Genomic DNA, 27,994 nt, shown 5'->3' with positions numbered 1-27,994 from the left:
ACAGTACAATTCTTGTAAGAAAACAGTGTATTTAACTGTATATCAAAGATTCTTCTCATGTAAACATTATTCTATCCATCATACAAATCTAGATGAAGACTCAAAGTCTCCTTAAGCTGTCAGGATATGGCACTATGCTTAATTTAGAAATACTAAACAGATCACAGAATGCCACAGAGAAGAGTTAGAAGGGTCCTCAAGAGCTATAAAACAGAATCAGCTAGAGTTAAACCATTCTCTTAGTAAACTAACACAGCTGGAAAAAAAAAGAAATACAGCCTTTAAGTCACACAAGTTCTTGTTATCAGATGCTTCTTCAGATCCTAAGAATCATGGTATGCCTGAAAACTTGTGTCCAACTCCCAGCTAATATCAGTTGGTCTAATAAAATATATTTCTTCACAAATCTTGTCTTGCTTAAGTCTTTAATGCCAACCCAACTACATCAGAAGCACCAATAAGCCACTGTTGGCAAGTTTGCATTTTAAAATCTGTTACAGGTGAACATATAATGCCTCTCTTGAATGTGCTGCAATGTTGAGCCATGATTCCTTTCATAAAAAGAAAATAACCTTCCAGAGTTTAATCTACTTCTCTTTTGCTGCTCTTTATTGAACTTTTCTTAGGTACATGGGCAGCAATGACAAAAGGCTTTTCCTTGTGGCAACGCTTCACATATGCGAGATAAGATACATAATGACTGTTATTATATCTCTACTCAATTTTCTTTTCAGATTCTACAGCTTCAGGACTCTGAATTTTTGTTTACTGCTGATCAGTTTTAGAATTTTTGCAAACATCCTCATTGCTGTTCTCTGGATGCTTTTCATATTAGATCATGTCTTTGTTGTCAGACTGCAGTGATCCAAATTGGCACGATATCCACTCAAGAACTTACTAGCCCTTTAGCAAGAGCTAAGATTGGAGCATTTCTTCATGATGTCTAGGTTTAGGTATTTGGGGGTAATTTAGGACAATGGGAGAGGGAAGAGAGAGATAGCCTTCAATTTTTCTCAGAAAGATGATTTTATCAACTAACTTCTTAGAAGTTTTTTGTAAAGCCTCTGTTGTGTCAATATAGATGTTCTTAATATCTTCTTTTCAATGCTTCTGGCTTGTTTCAGCCTGGTTTCTTGACTAAATGGGGTGTGGAGACTCACAGACCCACACCCTGAGATGGATCTAATAACAACACAGTATCACTGAGTTAAGGGAGAAAAGTACTTTACTAAATATGATAGTGGTATGCAAGATAAACACAATATAATACAACATAATTGGAGTTGGAGTTTTAAATCAAATAAAATGAGAGACTGTCCAAAAAAAAAAGGCCTTTCTGATGAAGGTGAGATGGCTAGGGAACATGCATGGCAGAGATGAGCAGAAAAAGAAGGGATATCTCATGACCCCCAGACAGTCTTGTCCTTCCTTCTGAATGGAAAGTGGAAATGGAATAATTAATTCTTCTGGGATCTGTACTTCTTCTCTTCTGAGAAATGTATACCTGGAACTGTTGAAAGTCCATGGAACTGGAGCATTAACTATTTAGCTCCCGCTGCACTACATGATGTTATGATGTGGAACACTGATAACAAAAATCATAAAAACATGACACTTTTAATGTATGCAAACATAAACACGAATTCTATACCTTATAAAAGCTTAATCTCTGATGTATGACTATCATAGTTTTGTAAAAGCCAGTCACATTCCCCCTGCACAGTTCTTTCTTGTCCTTGGAAAAAGTATCCCACAGTATCCATTTCTTCTACTGTTTTCTTCCTGGATACAAAATTTCATATATATATATATATATATATATATATATATATATTTATATTTATATTTATATATATATTTATATATATATATATCTATTTAGCTGTGGTCCTAGATATCTGAAAGGCAAGACTTATATATCAAAAGCTCACTGAATACATATTAATTGCATTTACTGCTCACTTGGGTGATTTAAGTTACCTACTCAAGTAATTATTTATTTAACACTGTAAGATAATCATAACTATCCAGAGCTTTCCTGCTGCCACTCTCTGCATGGGATTGCTAAAATTATCATAGAATCATAGACTTTCTACAATTACAATGTACATTATGGCAATGCAGATTCAGTCAGCATGTAACAGGGGAGATAACACATTGCTGCACTTCTGGAATGTTGTTTTCATCTGGAAATGCAATGTTGAGGATAAAGTTGCAATCATCTCACTTTCAGTTGACAATCTGTGAATTTACTTGTAGTTTATTCTTTGTCTTGAATATAATTCACTCTGAAAGTTGGGTCCTGTTTTGTACTTAGGTGAAAGTTAAGTAGCGATGTCTTTCTGTACTTTTTACTCCTTTTATCAACAGGCAAAAAATACATAAAATGTTGCATCATAAGTTGGAGTACTTCGTTCTCATGCTGTGGTCTCAACAGTTCTACATTCTACCTGATTCAGACAAATGCGTATTTTTCAGCAAAGGTTGTCAGTGCCCGAACTTGCCATGTGTAAGCAGAGAAGTCATAAAGCTCATGCTTTTTTACAAGGTCTGTTCTCAATCTTATGCTGACATGTTTGGGAAGACACCTGAACATAAACATTATTTTTGTAAAAAAAAAAAAAAATCCACAAAGTAAACTAATATGAGTTCCATTTCACTGGCAACAAGCATGCCAGAAATCAATTTGTTGCATTTTGCATGTTGTATTCAGAGCTTTCTAAAAGTATCAGCAAACAAAATCTGAGAGAGATTAAAGAAAAACTATTTTCATTTCTGAAGTAAGGGAAGTAAAGCACAGAACAGAATTTCTCAAAGGTCGTACAGTATCATAGAATCATGGAATGGCCTGGGCTGAAAAGGACCTCAAAGATCAGCAAGTTTCAACCCCCCTGACATGGGCAGGGAGACCAGCCACTAGACCAGTCTTCCAGAGCCATATCCAGCCTGCCCTTGAATGCCTCCAGAGATGGGGCATCCACAACTTCTCTGGGCAACCTGTTCCAGTGTGTCACCACCCTCTAGGTGAAAAACTTCCTCCTGATATTTAACCTAAATCTCCACTGTCTTAGTTTAAAACCATTCCTCCTTATCCTATCACCATCAAGACATGTAAACAGTCATTCTCCCTCCTGTTTATATGTTCCCGTCAAGTACTGGAAGTCCATAATGAGCCTTCTCTTCTCCAAGCTAAACAAGCCTCAACCTTTCATCATAGGAGGGGTGCTCCAGCCCTCTGATCATTTTAGCGGCCCTCCTCTGGACCCATTCCAAGAGCTCTGCATCTTTCTTGTGCTGTGGACCCCAGGCCTGGATGCAGTACTCCAGATGGGGCCTCACAAGAGCTGAGCAGAGGGGGACAATGAGCTCCCTCCCCCTGCTGGCCACCCCTTTTTTAATGCAGTCCAGGATATAGTTGGCCCTCTGGGCTGCAAGCACACACTGCTGACTCATGTTCAGCTTCTCATCCAAGTCCTTCTCCACAGGGCCACTCTCCAGGAGTTTTTCCCCCAATCTGTAGAAATACCTGGGATTGCCCCAGCCCAAGTGCAAAACCTTGCACTTGGCCTTGATGAACCTCATTAGGTTCACACAGGTCCACTTATCCATCCTGTCTAAGTTCCTCTGGATGCCTTTGCTTCCCTCCAATGTATCGACTGCACTGCTCAGCTTGGTGTTGTCTGCAAACTTGCTGAGGTTGCACTCGATTCTCTTGTCTAAGTCACTGACGAAGATGTTGAAGAGCACTGGTGCCAAGATCAACCCCTGCGGGACACCAGTCATGACTGTCCTCCACCCAGTCATAGAACCATTGATCACAACCCTTTGGCTGCGAGCAGACAACCAGTTCTTGATCCACTGAACAGTCCATCTTTCAAATCCATACCACTCCTATTTAGAGAGAAGGATGTGGTGAGGGAGGCTTTGCAGAAGTCCAGGTAGATGACATCATTTGCCCTTCCCCTGTCCACCAATGATGTCACTCTATCATAGTAGGCCAGCAGACTGGTCAGGCAAGATATGCCTTTGGTGAAGCCATGCTGGCTGTCTCGGATCATCTCTTTATCTTATATGTGCCTTAACATGGTAATCAGGAGGATCTGCTCCATGATCTTCCCAGGCAGAGAGGTGAGGCTCATCGGCCTGTAGTTCCCCAGGTCATCTTTCTCCTCTTCTTAAAAATGAGAGTAATGTTTCCCTTTTTCCAATCACTGGAGATTTCATCTAACAGCCATGATTTTTCAGATATGACAGAGAGAAGCTCAGTACCCACGTCATCTATCTCTCTCAGAAAATCAGACACAGAACAAGAAACTTAGAATCCTAATTCACAGCTCTGTGTTAAGCCTTCCAGATCACACTAGCTTAACAAAGATGGAATTTATATGAACTTCAGTACTTGCTACTCCTCAGAGAAATAAAAAAGACTGTACTCCTTACTGCTTAGGGAGTAGCAGTGCACAGGAGGCAAAACCAATATACAGAAAGTAGGTCTGAATTCCTTTGAATTCTAATTTACAGAGGCAAGAGAATCCTGAATGGTGAAAAAAATAATTTACAAATATAGAAATGAGAGATAACTTGTTACCCTAGATTTCTGTTTGTGTGTATAACTGTCTGATCTCATGCATTCCTTGCAGCACAGCCCATTTTCCATTATTTGTATGATGTACAGTGCAATAACAACTTAATTAGCATGCTTACATACTACCATAATAATTAGGAAGTCTACTGGGGACTTATTCCCTGACTACAAAAAGAAAGAAAAAAAATATATATGTTTAAGAAAGGCTGTTTCAAAAGCCATTAAAAAGAAAAGATTTTAAAAGACGTTTCCCCCCACTCATTGCCCTCTGCTGGCTGAAGTACTGCGTTCATACTGCTTGCACACTGACAAAGTTTTCCTTCAATGACAGGATAAACAGAACTAACAGAACTGTAAGGATTTGATTCAAGTTCTCTGAACAGGACAGAATGGTATAAGTGACAGCAAGTTATTTCGATGTATTCCTTCTAGTCTGGATGTCTTTCGGAGTCTACTGCTTGGTACAAGTTTGTTCAGTTGTCCTGGACATCAACTTCACAGCCACACCTGTGATCTAGCACATAACTAAGAAAAGCTCTCTAGGGGATGTTCAAAAATATTATTTTATGGGAGTACATTGAATATATTAGATGCAATTAAGTATCCTAACAAAATAATTTTGTACGCTCTCCACTCTCATTCCATTCAGTGTGCATTTTCATCTCAAATAGCTCAACAGAGAAGTGAAGGCATGCAGATCCTGTGCAAATCCTACAGGAATATACTAGAGAAAGATGTCTCACTGAAGTGCAACATCTGTCTACACAGAGGGAATGGCAAACATTAGCAGAGCTCTTACTGACCCTTGAGAAGAGAAGCAACGATGAGAAAGGTAGGAACAGTTCTCAACTGGAAGTGGATTTTTCCAAGAAGCACTCCAAAATCATGAAAGATGAAGCCAGCACCACTCTTTCTAAGAAAAAAAAAATGTGACAACCCAGACTTAATAGGTTGCTTGTTTAGTTGCCTGTTTAGTTAGAACATCTTGTGGTGGCCCAAATTGAGCTCTTCAGCAGATCTCTGATCCGGTAAATTTAGCTCTGAATTACTCCAAACCTTTTACACAACCTGGGATGTTCCCAGCTATGAATGTGGGAGAGGAAGAAGGTGGGAGAAAATGCGTTAACATGGATAGTGAAGAAGAGAGGCTCACAAGTTCAATAAAACGCTGGGAGATAAACAGAAAAATTCTCCTGTATTGTGCTTCCAGACTGTACTGCTGTACTGGAGCTCAATTTCTGTATTTCAGTTTTCATTTAATAAAAATATTCAAGGCTCCAGTTAATAACTTTTCCACAAACAAAAATAAGCAAACCAGTTTTCACAAAGAGGAGCTATTTTTCAATGTTTATTAAGTAATCTTACTCTTCTAATCTCTTTCTCATTTTGAAATTTCTTACAGCAGATGCTTTCATGACCTTTTATCTATCTATCTATCTATCTATCTATCTATCTATCTATCTATCTATCTATCTATCTATCTATCTACCTATCTATCTATCTATCTATCTATCTATCTATCTATCTATCTATCTATCTATCTATCTATCTATCTATCTATCTATCTATCTATCTATCTATCTATCTATCTATTTTCCCCTCCAGACTCATAAGAGCATTGACCAAAACGACTGCTATTCTTGCCTCGTCCACACAGTGGCAGTGAAAGACTGCAAACTAGCTTGAGTTGCCAGGCAGTAAGTGCTTGGGAAAACTTGCGCACGTTTTCCCCATTGAGGACAGTTCTGCTCTAAGTAAGTTTTTTCAGCACCCACACTCCAAGCACCCCTCGCCCCCCAACCCCCCTCCTTCCTCGAAGCCTCGTAGTAAAGTATCCAGAAGGACCAAAACACAAAAATTAAAAGCAAAGTTAAAATTTAAGGAAGTTACTACTATTTTCAGTTCATCAAGAAAACTTCATATGAAAACAATATGAAGGCTCCAGATATAAAATGCAGCTGCTTGCCTCCTGGAAACCTTACACTGTCTTGAGCATATTAAACATTATGCTGCTATCCTTTCATTGGTGAATAGCTGGTTCAGCTGTCAATTTATTCTTTATAGAAGACCTAAATTATTTTCCTAACACTTCAAAAGCCTTGTCAACCTTTTGTTTAATGGGTCATCCTCCAACTGGACTTCTTGGTCAAAATAAAAAATGTAATTTCTTCAAACAGCAATACATGACCTTTCCTTACATAATTAAAGGCACACAGTCTTATCTCTTTTTTTTTTTTTTTTTGTAATAAATCCCACCTGAGTATAAACAAAGTGTTATAACTTTTTCCCCATTATACTAAGCTTCAATGGCTCTATTTTTCCTTAGAAACTCATTATCACAATATATTGACAGAAAATATGGCCACAGAGAAGTTACATGGTTATAAACACTAGTGATCAAGATTTTGTCCTTTACATGGATTTTTGGATGATCCTGTGTGGATCCAGGAGTTTGACTTGATGATCCATCTGGGTCCCTTCAAACTTAGGATATTCTACAATTCTATGAAATCTCTCCCGTTTTTTTGCATATGACAGTACCTACTATTCATTAAAGCCTTAGTGGTGGAGTCTCTATCAACATGATCATGTTGAAATGAAAGCTGAGCAAATAATCCACAAAATGAGATTCTACTAGAGCCCCTATTGAAACAATAAATCAATGTAAATCAGTACAGAAAATACTGTCACTGAAATCATTTTAATTATGTTCTATTCTTGACTGAGAATTCTTTTGCTTTAACATGAGAGTCTAAAAATTAGGTGCCTACGTCCAAGCTTATTTTATTTATCTTAGGAAAGCTTTCTAAGAGTCTTTCAATAACTTCATTGATGATCTTGATTAAGCACTTTAAGTAAATTGCAGAGGATATGAAATTAGAGTTTTTTAAAACCAGCAGAGAGAACATAAGATGTAAAACAAAGAGATTTCTTCTGTGAATAGAAAGATGACATCTAGTTCCTATGCTGTCACTCTCTTATCCGCTATTAAGTCAAACATTACTTCATTTCTTTGAGTAATTGTCTTATCAAAAAAAAAAATAGTCTAACATAAGGTCTGGGTTACATTGAGAAAGTATTAGAGCGATACAAAACAACAGATACTTCTGATACAATGGTTTTTGTAATGAAAATATTGAAAATATTCCCACCATGCCTAGCACAGAAAAACTATCCTTGAATATATTAAGTGGAAGCAGAAAAGATGGATCATGATCTAGTCTGCACCTCCAAAGGAATTACATACCCTGTTTGTGAGGTGACAGCTTCTCCTCATAGCACAGACTAGACACCCATCAACAAAAATCACTGAAGCATGACAGAAGGAGCACGTGCTATGTGTGTAGCCCATGTATCACACATAAATCTAAATATGCTGTTTCTTTTGCTTTTTTTTTTCTTTTTCTTGTAGGATTCTAGGTAACACCAGAACAAGAAAAAATATAGCTGAATAGCAATGCAAAAATATAATTGTAAATTTTTTCTTGATTGTCGGCCTAGCTGTAACGTACTGTTGTCTCCCACTGAATCTACATTAAAAACAAAAGCAAGCAAACAAAGAAAAATAAAACAAAAACCCACACATACATAGCACAGTGTGCCTTCCACACTACATTTCTGGGGGTGTTTTCTACCAAGTAGCCACCAAATGTTCTATTCTACTCTGGCACTTAAAAGGAGTTATGAACGGGAGCTATAGGCTGTCTGTTTCTGTACTTTACATACTGCCTCATTATTACAGTGCAAGAGAAGAACATAAGAACTAAATTCTCCTTGCTGGAAGCTTATCTGTACAAATTACAATTGGGAGTAATAGCCAATCATCTAATTGGCACAGAATTCATTTTCTAACTCAGCCACATTACATAATCTTAGGCAATTAACAGCCTAATGGAATGGGAGTTTTTACAGGAAGGTCAGGAACACTGCAAACAATCTTCCAAATATGTTGCTTTTGGTCAATCCTGGATGAAGCAGAAGTTATCCTCACACAGTTTCCAGAGTTTACTACACTGATTAACACAGATTGATCAGTTTTAAATTTTAAAGATGCACTTCTACAGATTTGTCTATTCATAGTAATGATGAAAACCTACAAAATCCCCATACATACTTTACGTTAGAGATGGAAGGACCTTTAATGTAGCTGTCATGGTGCACATGATATTATGTTAAAAAATTTCACACTTCACTGCCATTCAAATTTAAACCTTTGAGGCATGTTAAAAAATAAAAATAAAAAATAGTGAGCTCCAGAGCTGAAAAGCTGGACAGCTTTGGAATCATAAGTTTCAAAATGCATCTGTCAGCATAAAATGGAATTAGAAAAACTGAGGGAAAGGTGGTTAAGTCCCCGTTCAGCTTCTGGTAGACTGGGCTTTAACTGTTTTGGAAGTCTTGTGGAGCTAAATAGTGGCAGACAAGCCATGATGAGGTTTTTTTCCTTCTTCCATATGTAGAAGATTCTTTCAAAACCTCTCTCATCAACACTAGGCAACATATCCTAACACCCTATCAAGACTGCATCTGTTTTGAGACTAAACAGCAGATCCGGTTTTCAGATCTATCAGTCCTACAGTTACAAGAATGTAAAATTAAATTAGATGAGTTTTTTTTAAAAGAGTTCCACATGTTTATCAGGAGGACATCTTGAAAGTAAAAATGACACAAAAGAAAAGAAAGCAACAATAAATGTTGCTATTTGCTTCCTAGGCAATCTGTCAGATGCATGTGAGTATGGGAATTCTGACTAGATGTTGATAGCTTGATCTTCTGCGGGAGCTGCTGAAATAGCCAGTACTTAAGTCAAGGCTTATGATAGATCAAATTTTATCAAATTCGAGACATTTCATCAGCCTTTCTGGATGGCAGATGAGTCCTAAATTTTTAGTTTCTAAGATGTGCTTGTAGTTCCAAAAGTAAAAAAAAAACAACCAAACAAACAGAAAACAAACACATGACTATGAAGAACAGCTATGAACAAAACAGGATATGGGAGTCCATATGAGAAGCAATACACTTTCTGTTTCTTTTTCAGTACCTTTTGATGGTTTCTGACCACTGAGACTGGGTACTTTCCAAATTGTTCAGATTCCAGTCCTCCTCCTTTGTCATCAAATGAGTTTCCAGCAGAACTATTGTTCTGTATGCTGGTCTGCATCAGAAGGGTGGCCAGCAGGGAGAGGGAGGTTATTATCCCTTTCTACTCTGCCTTCATGAGGCCCCATCTGATGTACTGCACCCAGATCTGGGGCCCCCAGAAAAAGATGTAGAAATGTAGGAGCTGATTCTCAGGAGGACCACAAATATGTCAGTGGGTTGGACCACCTCTCCTGTGAAGAAGGGCTGAGGGAGTTGGGTTTCTTTATCCTGGAGAAGGCTCACGGTAGAGCTCACTGTGGCCTTTCAGAACTTGAAGGGAGCTTATAAGCAGGAAAGAGATGAACTTTTTACATGAGATGATAGTGATAGAACAAGGAGGAATAGAGAGGAGATCTAGGTTAGATGTTAAGAGGAAATTCTTTATTCAGAGGGTGGTGAAGCACTGGAACAGATTGTCCAGAGAGGCTATGGATACCAGCCTAACCTAGTGGGATTGCAACTCTGACCACAGCTGAAAGATTGGAACTAGATGATCATTAATGTCCCTTCCAACCTAAACCATTCTATAATTCTATGAAGATTATGGCATCTTTTTCACGAATACATGGCTCATCCAGTTCTACCATCCAACACATGCATGTATGCATATACCTTAGCATTTGCCAGACACCTGTGAAATGGTAACAGCAACCTCTGAGACACTACAGTTGCCTATTCATATCATTGACCCGAACTTTGATGTTAAAACTACACATTAAATTTTTCTTCAACAATCAGAAAGAAAATAGTCCTAAAATTCAAACAATATTAAGTAAACATCAAATGATTGCTGTTGAGTGTATGAACCAGACTGAATTCTTTGAGGAAAGGACCACAGTTGGGTTCTGTACAGATGTCACAATAACATGGTGGAAGTGGTCATTGTAAAATAGATGGTAAATAATAGATCTATCCAGAGAAGAGTAGTTCTCTGTAAGTCAGGCTGGATTTCATTCTAAGGTGGAAAGAGAAACAAATATCACTTAGTTCTGTGAATAAAGAAGGTTTCTGAGGCCTCTAGCTGATGTTCTGCACTAGTCCCCACCCCACAGAAGCCAGCAGTGCTGAAGAGCTTCAAGTTGGGTGCTGGCAGATTGCTCAGGCTCTCAGCCCTTGCCAGCTACAGGGAGAGTGCCAAGAGAGCCAACAACCCGGTTGGCAGTACACTAGAAGGCTGCTTGCGCTGTGTCCTTTCTTTGAACAAATCGAGTGATCTCCGCTGTACCATTGGGGTTTGATGAGTGCGTGTTCCCTGAGGGAAAACACTTCATTAGAAAAGTTCTGACCTACTTGAATAAATATATTAGATGAGAACCATTCCCGTTCTTTATCTGTGTAATTACAGTTGAATGTGTGGAGCTGGACATTATTTATTCATCCCTTTTAGTCTTATTCCAGTTTTTAACTGCTGCAACTGCTCCATGAGTAATTTTTGTGTCTGTAACCAGAGACCTCCATGCATCCTAAATATATCTTTCCTTCTTTAATTTCCTGCATGTCTATTTCAAGCAAAGTCAACTGTTACAAAGTCCTATGTCTTTCTCTAGATTTGCAAAGTTGTAATTTTGTTTCTGTGTGTGGTAAGGGAACGCTTTGGACTGATGTGAAAAACAGAAAGTCCTCACCCTCAGTGACTGTTCTACTTCTATTGATAAATCATGTCTAAATGAAAAAGAAAATAGGACAAAACATACTGATGTTATCACCGTGATTTCAGTTTATCTGAATGTCTCAAAACCTTCAAATGTGTTCCTTTTCCATGGCTTCCAGTGAAATCTCTGGTGAGCAGCTAGTGTGGGCACACATGAAGAATCACTGATATGAAGCACTTGAATGCTATAATGAAACCTGCATTCAAACACAGAGGCTTGCTAACGCCTTTCGTTTTAGTTGTTTTGTGCAGCAGCTTGGACAGTGTATGTCAACTCTTCTAATTAAACTGGAAGCTAAATAGCAATGCAGACCTTGTTGTATGCTGCTAATAGAAGGACAACTCCTGCAGTGCAGCTCAGCCAAAAGCCCAGTAAACGTCAATCAAAGTTCAAGCATTCTACCTTGGCTGTTAACTAAGAGTCAGAATGCTTCAATCTAGTTTATTACGAACATCTAAGGGTTGTGCTGTGCTTTCCACTTGCACAAATGTTATTCTGGGAACACAGTGAGTGACCTCATTCTGTGTGAATGCACAATTTAAAACAATAAGCAGATATTAGGATTTTTGAAGCAACATAGGGAAGGGAAAGGTCTTTCCTGTATTCCAAAGTGCTAACTGCATGACACATGGACAAATGGAAGCAAGCTCTGACTTCTCATCTCACACTGGTCCAAAAGCATTAGTCAAATATGAGCAGAGAAATACACTGCATCATATTATACAGCACTAAAACTTTGCTAAAACACTGTTAAACCACACCTGCTTTACTTTGAAAAGGTTCATATTAACCCTAAATAAGGATGTTTGATGCAGGAATTTTTTCTTCTTGGAAACTTCAAAACACGCGCCATTCTCAGATTTTCACTGCTAATCGAATAAAAAAGGTTTCACAAAAATGTCTTTGTCAAGACCACATCAGTTTCCCTTCTCAAAAACATATGAGCCTGCAATCATCTTTCTTGCATGAGGATGAGACTGTTCAGTTAATGAGCACCTGCACCTGCAGATCCGACCAACAAGTTGACAGCGAACAGGGGCAGCAGTTTGGTAGGATGAGGATTATGCCATGCACAAAGGCAAATGGCTTGGATAGGAGCAGTCCTGTCAAAGGAAAGGTGGGCGGACAGCTAAATGATAGCTTTCACCCCAGGCACAAAGATAAGGTACACACGTCAGGGAGGAGCACCGATATTGCCTCTGTTTGCAAGTGAAAAGAGAGGAAATCTTTTCTTCTCGTGCTTCAGGAAAAAAAAAAAAAAAAAAAAGTAAATTAAAAAAAAAAAAAAAGTATAAACAGGATGAGAAATCGGATAGCCGAAGATTTGACCTTGAATGTTGAAAAGGGAGAGGACAGCCTGTTTGCAGAACGGGTAGAGGGGGGCAGCTGAACACAGACAGTTCTAAAAGCTGTCCTCTTTCGGGATCAGACGGAAGGACACTTTTCTTTGCAGCACAAAGCACAGGCTCTGCGCGAAGGCAGCTGCCTAGCACTGTGAGCACCGAGCAGCAGACCGGCACGCACGCTGTAACAGAGCCTTTGTGATGAAGGCTCGATGGGTTGGCCAACGTGCACGCTCGATGTTTACCGGCAGCTCCAGACAAAAATAGCACCATCAGTCCATTAAAAGAAAAAAGAGCCGTGCGAAGCTTTGCCTTTGGCTGAAGCTTTATTCGCATCGTGCCTCGGGAAACCTGGAGCGCCGGCAGAGCGCATGACGTGCTGAAATTCATGAATGAAGGGCCCACATGGCAGGGCTGGGCGCTAGTGAGCCGCTCCGTTCATGAGAATGCCAGTGACGGGAATGAAAAATGCAAATGGCCGTGGCTTCGGAGGAGCGGATTCTCACGGCGTACTCCTCTCCCTGCGCGCTCGTTCATTCACAAAGACGCTATTTATCGCGCCCAAGGCTCCGGCCGGCGGCAGCCTGGGCGCGGGGAGGAGCCCGCCCGCACCGCCGGGGCTGAGCGCGAGTCGCCAACCGCCGACCTGCGGGCGGACAGCAGCCCCGGCCCCGCCGCGCAGCGGGGCGAGGTCCCGCGGCCGCTGCCTGGAGTCCGTCACCCCGAGGCCGTTCCCCCGTGAGGGTCCGTTGGAAAACGCGCGTCTCCCACAGACATCCGTTGGAAAAAAATGCGCGATTGTGATTTCCAGCCCCTGGGGGGCTGAGAGGCGGGGCCGCCGCCGGGGCGCGTTGTTTCAGCACCTCACCCCGCGGACAGCGACGGAGCCCGCGGCGGCTCTACCCGGGCGGCCCCGCCGAGCTCCGGGCTCCGACCCGCCCCGATGTCCGCATCCCCTTCCCCGTAGCCCGACTCCCCGCGGTTTGCAGCGGGGAGAGGCGAAATCCGCCCGCGAGTGAAGGCAGGTTGGGCAAACTTCGGGAGCCAGACTCACCCAGCACGTTCCCGACGAGAGCCACGATGAAGACGACGATGTATCCGGCGATTAGCGCCCATTCGTACTCCTTGGGATGCAAGTACTCCTTCCAGAGGTAGCGCAGGAACTCCTCATCGTCGTAATCGGCGGATGGGGTTAAAAAGGGCTCCCGCGTTTCGTTCAGCTCTGGAGAGGACGTCCAGTTCCTGCACGGAGGCGAAGCATCCTCGGGCTGAGTGCCGGACATCCCTGGTGGTGATCCGGGGGGTTGGAGGAACCCTCTCAGCGCTCCACAGCTCTCTCCCGCCCCTCCATTGAGACTTGTGATTGCCAGTGCCAAGCGGGGTGTGGGGAGAAAATGACGCGGGAACTTCGGGAACCAATGCGGGATCAGGCTGGGGCTTCGAGCCGGCCCCGCACGCCCGGTTGCCTTTCCCCGGGGCGGGCAGGGTATGCAGCCTCCGCGGGCGCGGGGACAGGCATCCAGGCTGCTGCATCCCTCACCGACCCCACTGCTTCACTTTACAGCTCTTCCGCGTTTGGACGTGAAAACGCATCCATTGAGATACCTCTAGATATCGTGAAATCGACGTGCTGCTGCAGAGGTGACACAGGATGAAGGAAGCCATTAAAAACGAGACGTTCATGTCTTTTTGTGAAAGTTGTGTGACTCTACTTCTAATCCACAAACTTAACACTGAGCTAGATATTCATAAACACCGTAGTGCTTATCTCTAGTGGGCACCGTCTGAAACAGATGAATGGAAAAATCTCAGTTGGTACAAATACCATTTCCATTATGAAATAACACACCTCACTCAGTTCAATCTCCGTGTGCACCTCCAGTGGAATGTGTCTCTACTTTGACTGCACTTCCAACACATAAACTTAGAGAGAGACAGATATTCATAAACACTATAGTGTTTGGCTCTTAGACAGCACTTCAGCTCCCTGAATCCTTCATAAGCACGCAGCATTCCCTAATGTCTTCAAAGTCTAATCCAGCATTCTTATAACTGGTGTGGTCTTTGAGCACACATTTCTAAAGACCCGCTCTCTTTGATTTAGCTTTCTTCCTATGAAATAAAGAAAAAAATCCAAATTCTATTCCACAGGGAAATTACATGGACCTTTTAGGATGAAGATATTAAAGAATGAGATATACCTGGATACAGAGGTAAGATCAACATCTCACACAAACTAGAAAGGTAGATATTGAAACCCTCATAAATAAAGATTAGACAATCTTCAACTAACAAAAACAGCTGAGGTCATATCATTTAAATATATGACATTAGGAAGTGATTTTAGGTCTCTTGAGAATGTGGAAAGGCAGGTGTACTTAGCACACCGAAAGAGACACATTTAAATAGTCAATAGTGATCTTCACAACTACTGATGCAGAGTACGACCATTTGGTGATCAGTAGAAGGAAATCTTCACACTCTCCAGTTTTTCCATATATTTAAATTTTTATCCATATTTTCAGTACTTGCTTCTAAGTAGCTGTAATTTTTTTGTTTGTTTGTTTTTGACAGAGCTCTTATTTCTTCATCTCTCATCAGTAGTAAGGGACAGAATTAAAAAAGACACATATTAAGAAAACACAATTTAATGAAAAATAGATCTTAGAACTCTTTTTTTTTTCAACTAGAGTAAGTTTAATTGATAAAGGCATAAATGATGGATTATACATATTTATAAGCTGCACAAATGTGCTATTGCTAGATTGCTATAAGGCATTTACTCTTACTGGTACAGTACATTCTGATCAAGTAGACAGTATAGCAAGAACTCAATATCCCACACATTATAAAGGTTAAAAATTGGCTGAAAAACAGATTCCAGAATGAAACTGTAAACACAGAGCCATCACTGAGCTTGTGTATTTCTGCTGTCAGTTCTTGGTTCTGTTGCATTCGTCACTCAATGACCTTGAAGAAGCTGGTAAGTGAACCAAAATTAGAGATAATCAGCTGCGCATAAACACCATCATGGTTCTGTAGCCAGAAAGCTTTGTGTGATGACAAATAAGTAAACCTGCAAAAACAGATGAAGATATAAAGAAATATAGAGAAACACAACTGAGCTAAAATATGCTTCAGCCACAGAAATCTGCTACTGAGGAAATACTTCTCAAAAATGAGTCATTTTAGCAGTATATTTTAAAATCAAGATTGAATGCTTTTCTAAAAGATAAGTGCCTGCTGAAATGGGAATTAATTCAGAAAAGTTGTCTGACCTGTAGTATGCAAGGGGTCAGACTTGATGATTAGAGTAGTCCCTTCTGGCTTTCTAATTTGTGAAAATGTGTTAGTAAAATAGATTAATTTGATTAAATTTACTGCTGATTTATCTTTTAATTATATTATTTATAACAAGGCTAGTGCAAGAGTTTAAATCTGTTTCTTTCGTATGCAAGTGAACAATAAATGCTCAAAAGCAATTCTTATATTGTTACCCTTTTCTTTGTCTTTTAAATTTAAAAATTTAGGAGTTCTTAAAACCACAGTTTACACAAAATATACTGGTTATTCAGCACTTAAAAGAAGGATACATTCAGGTTAATATCTATTAAAATTTTTATCAAATGGGAGTACTGTCTAGTACTACATTTAGCTGAAGGCTTCGCATACACTGATATCATTTCTAATCCATAATTTTCCATCACTAATCCCCAAATACTGAAATTAAATTATCAACCCTGAAAGATATGCCTTGTGGCTTTCAGTGCCATTTATTATATGATACTAGATAACGTGAATATCAATCAAACACAATTCTATGCTTTATTGCATCTAATAGCTGAAAGGAACTGACATTCATAGAGAACAAACCAGCTGTACTTGAGAATCCAAGCTTACTGGTTTGTCAAGTACATAAACACCCTATTGCTGATGTATGACTTTATTAATTGCACAAATTGGCTATGGTTTTTTGTTTGTTAAAGACTAGCCCCTTCACTTTAAAATCAGTTTTATTCAGAGGATTAGTTTCATATTAGTCTAGTATCATATCTCATTCGGAACCTTTCATCAATATAGAATGAATTTTGAGGTTTTTGCAAACTTTGGTTAAGAAGAAGCTGGGCCTTAGGATTTCCTGGCTGAATATGTAACATGTGATTTCATTCTTGGGAAGCAAATAGCATAAATGTATCCATTGAAGAGAAATAGACTGTTGTATTGGCAGTAGCAATGAATTGTGTGAATATGTCCTTCCTTCCTTCTCATTTTTCTTTCACCACTCTGATTTAACAGCTTTTCTCTGCATCTTTTCTTGCTGAAATATGGCACATGATTGCTCAGTAGAAAAACAGACTTACCATTTATTTGCTTGAGCAATCCTGCTCAGCCACATACCATGTTTTGTCTGTGAAATCCCTCTGGTATCTTTCCTCCTGTAATGTTATTTCAAGGTGGAACTACTGCTTCCCTGGCAGCAGCACTAAGTAGTTCTTGAAAGAATTTGGATTATCATCAGCTAAACACTGTGAAGATGAGAAAATGTTAAATGGGTAAGCAGGGAGAATCCAAGAGCAAGAGAGACAGATATAAAAGGGCAGATTTGGAAATCTCTGCAACTGTAACATTCAGTGGGAAAATAAGGGTGATAACTACCAAGCAGAAAGGTACAGAGAACCATAAAAGAAAAATAATATTGTACTACTTGTGAAAACAGTTGAATTAATCAGAAAACCTAATAAATGAACATAAAGATGCTCCATCACACAACACACTCACAGCACCACATTTTCTTTAGGTCCACTTTTGTCTTACCATTAGTTAATTAATAATCTATGGGCTAGAAGGGCACAACTAGTTTTAGCATGATAAATATTATTCAAATCTGCTGCTAAACTTTTGGAACCACCAGTGATATAAGAAGTATTCAGCAATTAGCCTTATTTGGCCAACTTCAGGTGTTTTTCTCTTTATGTATAGAAACTAGTGCAGGGTCCAGCTTTGCACAATTCAGCAGCATGCTAAACTACAGTTACCAATATATATTAAGACTACCAGCTAAACTCTGTTGATTTATTAGCTCACTAACACCATTACAATGAGTCAAAGCCAAGGTGACTTGCTCTAATTCTAGCAATGATCAGATAAAAAAGGCCAGCAGTTGTTTAATTCATACCACCATCGTTATTAATATATGCAATACAGAATGTATTTCAAGAGAAGAAGTCTGATTACAGTCTTTCAACTTGGTACAATTCATAAAAATATATATATTAGTGCAAGTACATGATTTCTCCATGCTTCACTTGTGCTTTTCTTATTTAATGCCAAATACTAAAAGGAGTTCACAAAACCATTCATTTGGACTAGGAAACTGAATGTGTTCCATGCATAATATTGACTCCTCCATTAAGTCTAAGATATTCAAAAGCAAACATTTAATGATCAGGATACAGATGCAACCTTGATGGAACAAATTATAATACACATTTTCTGAAGAGGTCTCTGAACTATATTTATAAGCTGGTAGAGGGTTGACTATGTGCACTTTTTTGTTAGAGAAGATATGCCTTTTTGCAATTTCAGGCAGCAGGATTAAATAAGTGAAAAAAGAAAAAGCTCTTCTTTACTATGTGTGTGAATACTGAAACTCACTATTGTAATTAATACTGTAGAAACCAAGGAAAATTTATTACAGCTTCCACCAGATGCTGTTTGGATTAAACTTTTCACTCAATAATTCTAAAGACAAATAAAATTCAACTCCAAATATAAAATGTATTTCAAAAATAATTTCCCTATCATCTATTCCTGATCTACTTGGAAGTAGCACAAGGTTTTTACTGTGATCTGAGACAAGATAGGTATGTTCACACTGAGTATTTTGAGAAATAAGAAGGCAGAGGCACAAAGATATTTTTGTTAAAATATTGCTTATTTAAAGGAAATAGAAGTCCTCCAAATGCATCTATGCATTATATGAAGATATCAGTGTCAGAGCTCTGGATCTATCCTTTGCAACATTCAAAGAGGAACAATCTATGTTCTTTGGAATGAAAATTCCAAGTAGGCAGTGTAGATTAATAGTGGGAAGTGAAACGGTGACAAGGAAGTTTTTAAGTAGTATATCACTTTCAGCACTATGAAAGGTAAATGACATTGACTTGCATTACAAGCTGTGACCGATATTTTCTGTATTCAGATTCAATGGCATACTGCCACTTGGTGACATAACTTCAGACCAAAAGTACCACATTGTCCTTTTGCTTTCCTCAGGCTTTTCCTTATTTCCTGTTTCCTAATTTCTCAGAAAAGCAGATCATATTGCATGAGATCAAAGATTGCACTAATCAGTGTTACATCTCTGAAAGTGGTCAGAAATAAGCAGTGATACTTTCCTCTGATACAACTCCACAAATCTGAGCAATAAGCAAGTTAGCAGCTTTCTGAGTTAAAACATTAGCTGTCTTGTTAATAGGTATTATGGTTTATGCTTAATTGCTTTCTGAAGCCACCTAAACATCTGGCTTCTACAGTAGCTAGTAACAATGATTTCCACAGTTTATTACAGTGTTATTCCTTTGCTACCCTTAAAACTGTTACTGGATAATTCTTTCTTTTTTTTTTTAATTTACTTTTTTTTTTCATATACACTATAAAACAGAATATTTCCTTTTCTACTTCTCATTACCACTTGAAATACTTTTTTCCCCTGTCAAGTTTTAAGTTGCCTTATTTTGCTTAATCACTACTTGAATGGATCTCACTTTCAGCAATCAATTTACTATTGTTACTCAATTGTATCAGAAAAAATTTATTATCTTTTCTATTCATGCCTCATCCTAAATCAATGAACACTGGTACAAGTCCACTACAGGTCCCTGGATCTAGTAATATGTTTCTACATACTTGGTTACCTTTCATGGCACCTATGTTGTTTTCAGCTAGAAGTTACATATTACAGTCACCATACTAACAATTTAATGTTTGAATATGCTTAGTACAAGTTGTTAGTATCAGCTGATGCTGGAAATCTTTTAGGACTCTTTGTTTTTCTCTAAAGTGAGAAATACTAGAATACTCATTCTTCAATGAGTATTTGTACAAATAAACTGCTTTTCAGCCTCAACATCATGATCCTTTATTTGCTGCTAATGTGGAGTGATTTTCAGCTTCTCCTAGCCCTTGACTGATTCAGGGAGCTGTGAGAAAACTGAAGCCCATATGAGAATAGCATCCCACATACTGTAGCCATAATCTCCACATCCCATTGACAAATTCACTACCAAGAAAATAAATCACAAATTGTGTATTTTTCAATGCACTGGCTTTCAGATCATTAGTTTAAACACTTCCCTATGACTATTTAAGTTTCATCAATGGATTTCGTTTGCCAACAATAAAAAAACCTATTAGCAGTTGCCTTTCCTATAGAATCATCAAAACTACAACCATTAATGGTTGTCTCCATCTCCCCAGGTATTGAATATTGCATTCTGTATTCATCTGTTATTGTTGGTTACATGTTTCACTAAGTCTTACCTTGCTTGGCTGTGCATCAGAGAACACTATCATTATTATTCATTATCCAATTTCCTATTAGATAGCTGCTGGCTCAGATATTTATTCTCCTAAATACTGTCAGCTAAGAAGTCAATCTTCAAAAAGAAGAGAACAATACAATAACAGAGGAAAAAAAACCACCAAAAACCAAACAACAAAACAAACAAACCCAGATTGACAGAGGAAATGATGGATATCCTAAATATAGGTCAAATTTACGCTGCAGAATTTATCTCATCCTGAGCATCAGATAAGACTTTCAGTGAATTAAACCCATATTTTCATAATAGTCAAGCCACCTTACATTTTACGAGTCAAATCTAGCTTCAATTCTTATGTCTGAATACAAGAACTTATGATTAGTGACAAATATTTCTCTCTTCCCTTTGCCACTTGACAGCTTTTGAGCCTTGAATAATTATGTCTCTCTCTACTATTAAAATCTTCTCGCATCTACAATTTAAAAGAAAGACAGACATGTATGTACTTTGTAAGGTGAACTTATTATCTATAGAGAGGAGGATGTCATTTAAGGACTCTGCTACCTACAGAGGCAATTGGGAAAGGATCAGTCCTGTGACCAGTCTTACACAAACTTACCTTCTGTAGAGCTGGCAGGGGCCTGAGTCATCTCAGCCTTGTGCCAGTACAGACATGATCTGATTTACATCAAAGGACAGGAAACCCTTCAGTGTAGAATCATAAAATCATTGAGTATCTCGAGCTGGAAGGGACGCAATAAAGATCATCAAGTCCAACTCCTGGCTCCACACAAGATGACCCAGCATAGGAACCTTACATTTTCATGTGTTTACAAGCAATCTGAAAGCCAACAGAGTATTACATGCAGACAAATTATCATAACTTCTCACATTATTATGTTTTTGGTCACGAGAACAGAAGAGGACACAGAAAAACAAGTGTTTGAAGCTGACTTGTAATGCAGTGCTTAACTCACATTGAATGATGAACATGAACCTGGGGACCATAGCAAACTTGAAACCTTAGGACTATTCCAACAATACCTTTGGTGGAATATAAAGGTCTGTGCAATCCTTCCAGTAATTTTTAAAGACAAATAATTATTTTTTTTTTCTTTTTCAGGTTCACAGGCTACAGGTCATAAAATACTTTCACTCAATATGTCCTTAATAATTACCTCTTCTAAAGAAAACTCAGATTAGGGTTTTCAAAGTTCCTTAAAGATTTATAACCTGTTAAAATGATCTTGATTAATTTCTAATATTCAGAAGTGAAACAATACACTGCAGATTGGTTGACTATAATGGTCCTTTCAAGTATTCTCACATTTAGGACCTGTAAGAATCTTATTTAACATAGTTGAAGGATCAAAGAGATCTCCATTGTTTGCAGTATTCGCCTCTTGTAAGTATACTCTCACTCACAGGCAGCCGTTGTACTAATCTGTGTGATTAACACAGTGTTTATAAATTCTACCTGATGCCTGCCTAAATACAGTGAAACATACAAGGCTCTGAAGAACTCATTGCAGGCATCCTTATTTCTAAAGGTTTGTCACGTTTAGGTGTTGCTAACAAGTTGCTTTTAAAAAGCCATAAAATTAGCCATAAGAAGAAGCATTAATGTTAGAGAATTGAAGAAGAGACTCATAGCAAATACAACAGCTATATCCACATTATTATAAAATATGCCTGTCAGAATTGTGTTTGTTTTAGCAAAATTTTAGACAAACTACCCAAAGAGTTGCTCAGCTACAGTTCAGTGTTAGTAAGGGAAACATTTAACTTAATGTTTTGCTTTGAAGAGTGTAATTATATTAGAAGCCCATTTTTCATTTACTGCTAGAGAACGCCTTGCAAACAGGGTAGCCTTGTTTCAGTTTACTTTTAGTTTGTCCATGATCAGCTCAGTTCTACAACTAAAGATGTTGTGGCAAAGCGCAAGCAGAGCTTGGGAAAGTGTTACAGAGAAAGACCTTACTGGAAATTTGGAAGAGAAAAGTGAGTCTCTAAATGTTTACACCTCCTCAGACACTCTTACAGTTCCTCTGGTGGCTTTTCCTTCTGAATTTCATAACCTCAGGTGCCCTAAGTGTAGCTGATACCTCATGGGAAGCACCGCTGAGATCTTTGTGTTCTCATTGGAAACAGAATTCTATGTAAAGAACTTCATGAGGATTTAGAAAGGTTATAAGTATCATAGTAAGCTGCCTGTAACCACTTTTGGAGAACACTGTAATCACCTAACCCCACCTTCTAATTCTTTATCTGCAAACTGAACTCACAGAACTTCCTTCCCACAAATGCTTGTGAAAACATACAACAAATGTGCTGTATGCAAAGGAAGTAATGGATGATAAACTGAGCACCTAAATTAGTATGAGCTGCAGAACTCCAGGTGCTGCTGCACTGACTGAAGTTCATACTAAATTCATTAAGTCCGAACTACACTGGGTCTTCAAAAGAATGTCCCACCCTTCTGGTTTTTGTTTTATTTTGTTTTCTGTCTGTAAATTTTCTTAATAATTCATTTAGCATCAAAATAATCAGAAATTAGCCTGGCTTCAGACTATCTACTCACATCTACAAATGCCCGAGTGCCTAAATGGAGTTGATTCATAACCTTTGTGAGAAAAATATGTATCATGTTATAAGAAATATAAATTACTTAAATTTTTATTCCCTTTGCTAGAAAATTAGAATGAACTAGATCAAGAGATGGAGAATATACACCATATAAAGAGCTGGTATAAACATGCCTCAGATAAGTTAGATTCTTGTTAATGTTCACTGAAGGTCTCTAATTTGCATGTATTCACAATGAGAAAGAACAGAATTTTAAAAGAATGTAGTATCATTAAATTTATCAGTGGTGTTGTCCCATAAGTAATGCTGTTGGATGTGCTAAGTCAATCTATCATTCAAATAGCACACCACAGATTTTGAAGATCTCTGTAAAAGGGTGGTGAGAGTGATAAAGGCAATGAGAATGTCTTTGAAAAGAAAATGAAAAATGAGGATGGTTTACCACAGGAAACAAATTAGAAAGGATATCAGTGAATGTATGCCAAATAATGAGCAGCGAGAGGAAATCAGGCTGTGTATTTCTGTGCTAACTCATGGCACAAAAAGAAGGAATAACAAAAAAAAAATTAGTAGTGGGAAAGATGGAAGAGATTCAAAAACTTTTCTTCCAACAAAGTTAAAACAGCCTGTGGAATTAAGGCCAAACACTTTTATAAAATAGCTATGATCTCATCACTCACAAAACTAACAAGAATTTCCATGGTTTTCATTGTTAATTTTTAACAACTTCAGCTTATCCTCAATCTGCAGGTTTTCAAATTTTCTTGTTATAATTTATGTAAAATTTCCGAAGCTTCCCAAGGAAAGTCATGACATCCGAGATCCTCTTTGTTAATGCACTATAAAATCTATGCAATAAATGTGTTAAACTGCAGCTTTAAACAAGATAAATTTCTTGTCTACGCAAAACCCATCTAGTGTGAGTACTCAAAGTATCCATGGATAAATTATACAGCTACTACTGATAGAAAGTAACAGGGAAGATAGATGGTTACTGATGAAGCGACTACATTTAAGTTAAATTCAGCCCAAAGTAAAATTATTTTGAAAAAGAACAAAAAAAATTACATCACTTTTTGAATATAGCATTGTAACCATCCCCTTGGAAAAGGCCTTCATATTGTTTTGAAGCATCAGGGCAAGAGCTGCATAATTGCAAACCTCAGGACACAGAAACTACAGCTTAGATATGTAGATTCAGCTGCAAAAATAAATAAATAAATAAATAAACAACCAAATAAATAAATAAATTGTAGCTGCACAGAGTATGTAGGCAAGATAACCTCCAAACTTCTAGCAACAGTCAGTCACAAACTCTCCTTGTTCCCCTCTCCTACAGAGAAAACATAAGACCAACATTAATAACATAGAAACTGACTAAACTGTTCTATAGATACTCAAGATATTTACACAGAAGCAAGTTTCCTATTCCTATTCCCAAACTTATTAACAGAGCTTAATACCACAGGTTGAGGGCACACTGGATAGCAAGTAATGCTCCAGAGAAGAGGCGTAATGCTGCAACTTGCACATCAGTGTTTCCTAGGCAACTAGTATTTAATCAATTATCCAAAAACTATGGCTACCCTTTACTAGGGACAATAGACAAGTTAGTCAGACCATATTTTTCCTCTCAGTGAGGAGAAACACACTTAAATCTGTGAATGTGATCTCTGTGAATAATGTTTTATTGAGTATTTATCCATAAGCAACTTGAAAATACTGAAATTATTCTCATTTAAGCATTAAATAATGAACTTGAATCCTTGAGAAAGTTTAACTTTGTATCCTAATTTATAATATTCACAAACTTTTTTTAAATTGAATTCTGTGTATTTTATTGTAAGCCCAAGACTTAATAAATAACCATAGTAGATACAATAAATAAAAGGATTAACAAAGTACTTAATATTCAAAGTCACCCTATCTGCCAAAAATCATTTTATCTCTTGTACAAATGACTGTCTGAATAGATATATGAAAAATATATCACATGTATAAGAACTCTGCCAGAAAGCAATGCACAGCACCCTTCCCATTGCCCACTTCTGCTGCACGTGGCCTACTAAGTAGTCTTTAACCAGACTCAGAAAAGTTCTGCAATTTAGAGGGGAATTTGACTACAAATCAGCAAAGTATTTACAGTCCACTTTTTACTTGCTTGTCACCTGAAGTATTTGTGCACATGTTAACCAATATGTAATGTATTCATCTATATTTTTAATTAAAATAAGATCAGAGTGCCTTTTTTGGTCCTGAGTTAACATCCCACAGGCTAGCTACATCAACATTACTTTGCACTTGGCTGTGGGTACCTTTGACTTCCATCTCTTCTGGTGCTAGCTAAATATATATAGAAAACTAAACAAAATCTGAGCTATATTTGAGTATAATTTGGAGGCTAAAATAAAGCAGGAAACATTTCCAATGGGCACTTTTCAGAATACCACCTATTTTACAAGAAAAGAGTTTATCTGTGAGTCATGTTAACTAGAGTCATCAGAGTAAGGCTCTTGGACTGTTTTAGGTGCCCTGGATCCTCCTTGACCTTGAAAATGCATGTAACATTTTTGTTTTTGTAGTCAGCAGATATTAAAATGGTCATTGTCACCTGTTCTGAAGTGCGTAGTCACTAAAAACTTCTGCTAAAAGTGTGTTCAGGATTTTGTGAAGAATTTTCAATCAAGGTCAATGGTCACCTACACAGTTAACACAACACTTTGATGAATAAAACCTACGTACTCTTTGAAGCACAGCAACTACATTCATGCCCTTATTTTTCATCTGGTTGCAGCTGCTACTTCCAGATGACCCAACAATGCTCAGATCTTGGGTTAATGATGGTTGTAGCATGCCCTGTCTTGCGGATGTACCTGAAATGAGTAAAGAGAATTGTTGGTTACCTCTTCTAGAGAATTCAGCTGCAAGTTCTCCAATCCATGGAATGGGCTGCTCTTTAATATATTTTATTCTTGTTGGAACACACTTTATTTACTTAGTTAAGATGGATTTTCCTAGGAAGAGAAGTGTCTTTGATGTTTTCTGTGACAAGTGCTACATGCATTATGGTTGGACTAAGATGTTAGCTAAATTAAATTAGACAGTGCAAGTAATAAATCATATCAGTTATAAATCAATAAAGGCTCAAGAACGTTAGAAAAGACTGCCTTGTTCTTATTCCAAAAGGCTGAATTTATAAGAAAACCACAGTAGCCTAGAAAAAATAAGAATATACAGTGAAAAATGGTCATCCTTGAAGAGGTAACTGTGGGAAAAGACATGAAAGAAAAATGCAGGAGGGCAAAGAGAAAATAAAAGAGATGTGCAAACCTTCCTAATGACACAAAGAATACTGTTCACAGAGTTAGAAATCAAGCTAACGGCTCCTGATCCTTAATCTTGCATTTTTGACACCAGACACATACATGAGAGTGATGCTGGCTCTTAAGATATGAGGTATTATCAAGGATGTAAAAGCAATGAGACCAGCACAAAGAAGGAAGTGCTACAAAAGAAGAAAAATTAGTGCTCACCCACCTTCAAAGACCTATGTTTGCAGGGAAGGAACACCACAAAGGAGAGACCTCCAACACAAAATCCTTCCACAGAAGCAGACAACCTTCAAATGAGGTCTAAGTTGAATCATCTTCACCTGTGTTTCCAGGGCTGACCAGATCTTTCCTTCAGATGTTCATTCAGTGGTTCAGCTGTGACTCAGCAGTTCCCATACAGGCAACCACAAGCCCAAGCATTTTAACATACTCTGTCAACATTACAGTCTTCCCTAGAAGCAGTGGATTGGAGCAGAGCTGTGACTGTGTGCTCTGTAGTTGTGACTGTTAGTCAAAGCTTCCATTCCCTGCATTGGGTACCTGCTGAGAGTTACACTGCTGGGAGGTTGCTAAAAGGGCTTGAACAAACCCTGCTCTTAATTTGCACCTGTGAATGCTTCCCACAGACACACTTTGGTTCCCTTGAACATAGGGGAGTCCCTTAGCAATGCCTAGGATGGCCTCTTGCAGGGGTGATGTTTAAATGTTACACATCCCAAGCACTGGTACAGAAACCCACTGTGCTTCAAGGCATGCAGCCAACTGCCATTGCCAACAGCTCACAGCTCCTCATGGGAGATTTCATCTGAGTACAGGAGTGGTATTTATAATGAAAGTGAGTCTATGCCTATACTAATAAATTAGTATTCTTGACACAGTTCTCTATCAGTTGCGTCCATACTATTTAACTCTTATACTCTTCTAATGAAAGCACCCATGTCCAAACTGTTCATTAATGTAAGTATTCGTGTAGTCTTAATGCATACAGCTCCTGTCAGTCAATGTTCCCTGCAAGCTTAATGCCATTCTCAGTGAAACTCAAAGAATTAGGTAAATTCACTGGCACCTTTCTGCATAAATATTTCAAGATCATTGATTATATTCACTAATTATTTGCATTTGACTGGAGAAAGGCACATGGCACAACATCATATGAATGTCTCCTTTGATGCCTGAGCATGACGAGATGGATCAACTATTATAGGATTCTATTATGGAGTTATCCAGCAATGCTCTTGGACCAAGAGATAGATCAAGACCATTTAAAATTATTCCACTTGATCACAGCCCCAAGGCCAATTCAAAGCCAGAAGCCAGAACTGCAGAAGTGAGCCAGCTGGTCTTGTTAAATACAAAGAATTACCGTTTCTCCCAGTTGAACCCAAAAAGTACTTCTTAAAAAAAATCCAAGCATTCCAGAAGTATGCCAGGACTAATGTAAACTGTCTTACAGTCCATATATTTATCACATTTAAATTGCTTAGAGGAAACAAAGGACTATTAGTAAGTTAGTTAAAGGATTCTAGTTTACCTTTATAAAGATGTGGGCTAACTAAATAAGCCAGCCATGAAAGGTCTTGCCTTATTGAGCACTGGCACAGCTGGAGATGGCACTGTTTTCAGTCATGTATGTCTGCACTATAAAATCACAGATGATAAAATTGCCATGGAATAGCTTAAGGGAAAAAAAAAAAAAGAGAAAAAACACAATTTAACTATTATTTGAACCCATTAAAATACTTGTTTTCTTGAAACTTTCTTAAAATTTCTCAATATCTTAACTTCCAAAAAGACAACAGAGTTGAAGTTC

The 27,994-nt window shown here is 38.3% G+C and overlaps 1 protein-coding gene across 1 annotated transcript in view; it reads right to left on the bottom strand.

Annotated features, from left to right (window-relative positions):
* The window catches only part of HCRTR2 (hypocretin receptor 2), a 34,128-nt gene extending 20,123 nt beyond the window's left edge, over positions 1 to 14,005 (bottom strand). Inside the window, exon 1 of the mRNA XM_065731144.1 lies at positions 13,777 to 14,005. Within this exon, the coding sequence (XP_065587216.1) occupies positions 13,777 to 14,005 (229 nt within the window). The remainder of the gene's footprint in view (positions 1 to 13,776) is intronic.
* Between the last annotated feature and the right edge of the window lie 13,989 nt (positions 14,006 to 27,994).

The sequence above is a fragment of the Cyrtonyx montezumae genome, unplaced genomic scaffold, assembly GCF_038088225.1.
Source record: "Cyrtonyx montezumae isolate F1298 unplaced genomic scaffold, pur_monq_1.0 scaffold_13, whole genome shotgun sequence".
Classification (NCBI taxonomy): domain Eukaryota; kingdom Metazoa; phylum Chordata; class Aves; order Galliformes; family Odontophoridae; genus Cyrtonyx; species Cyrtonyx montezumae.
The sequence above is the reverse complement of the archived record's forward strand: the minus strand, read 5'-3'. Positions and strand labels throughout refer to the sequence as shown.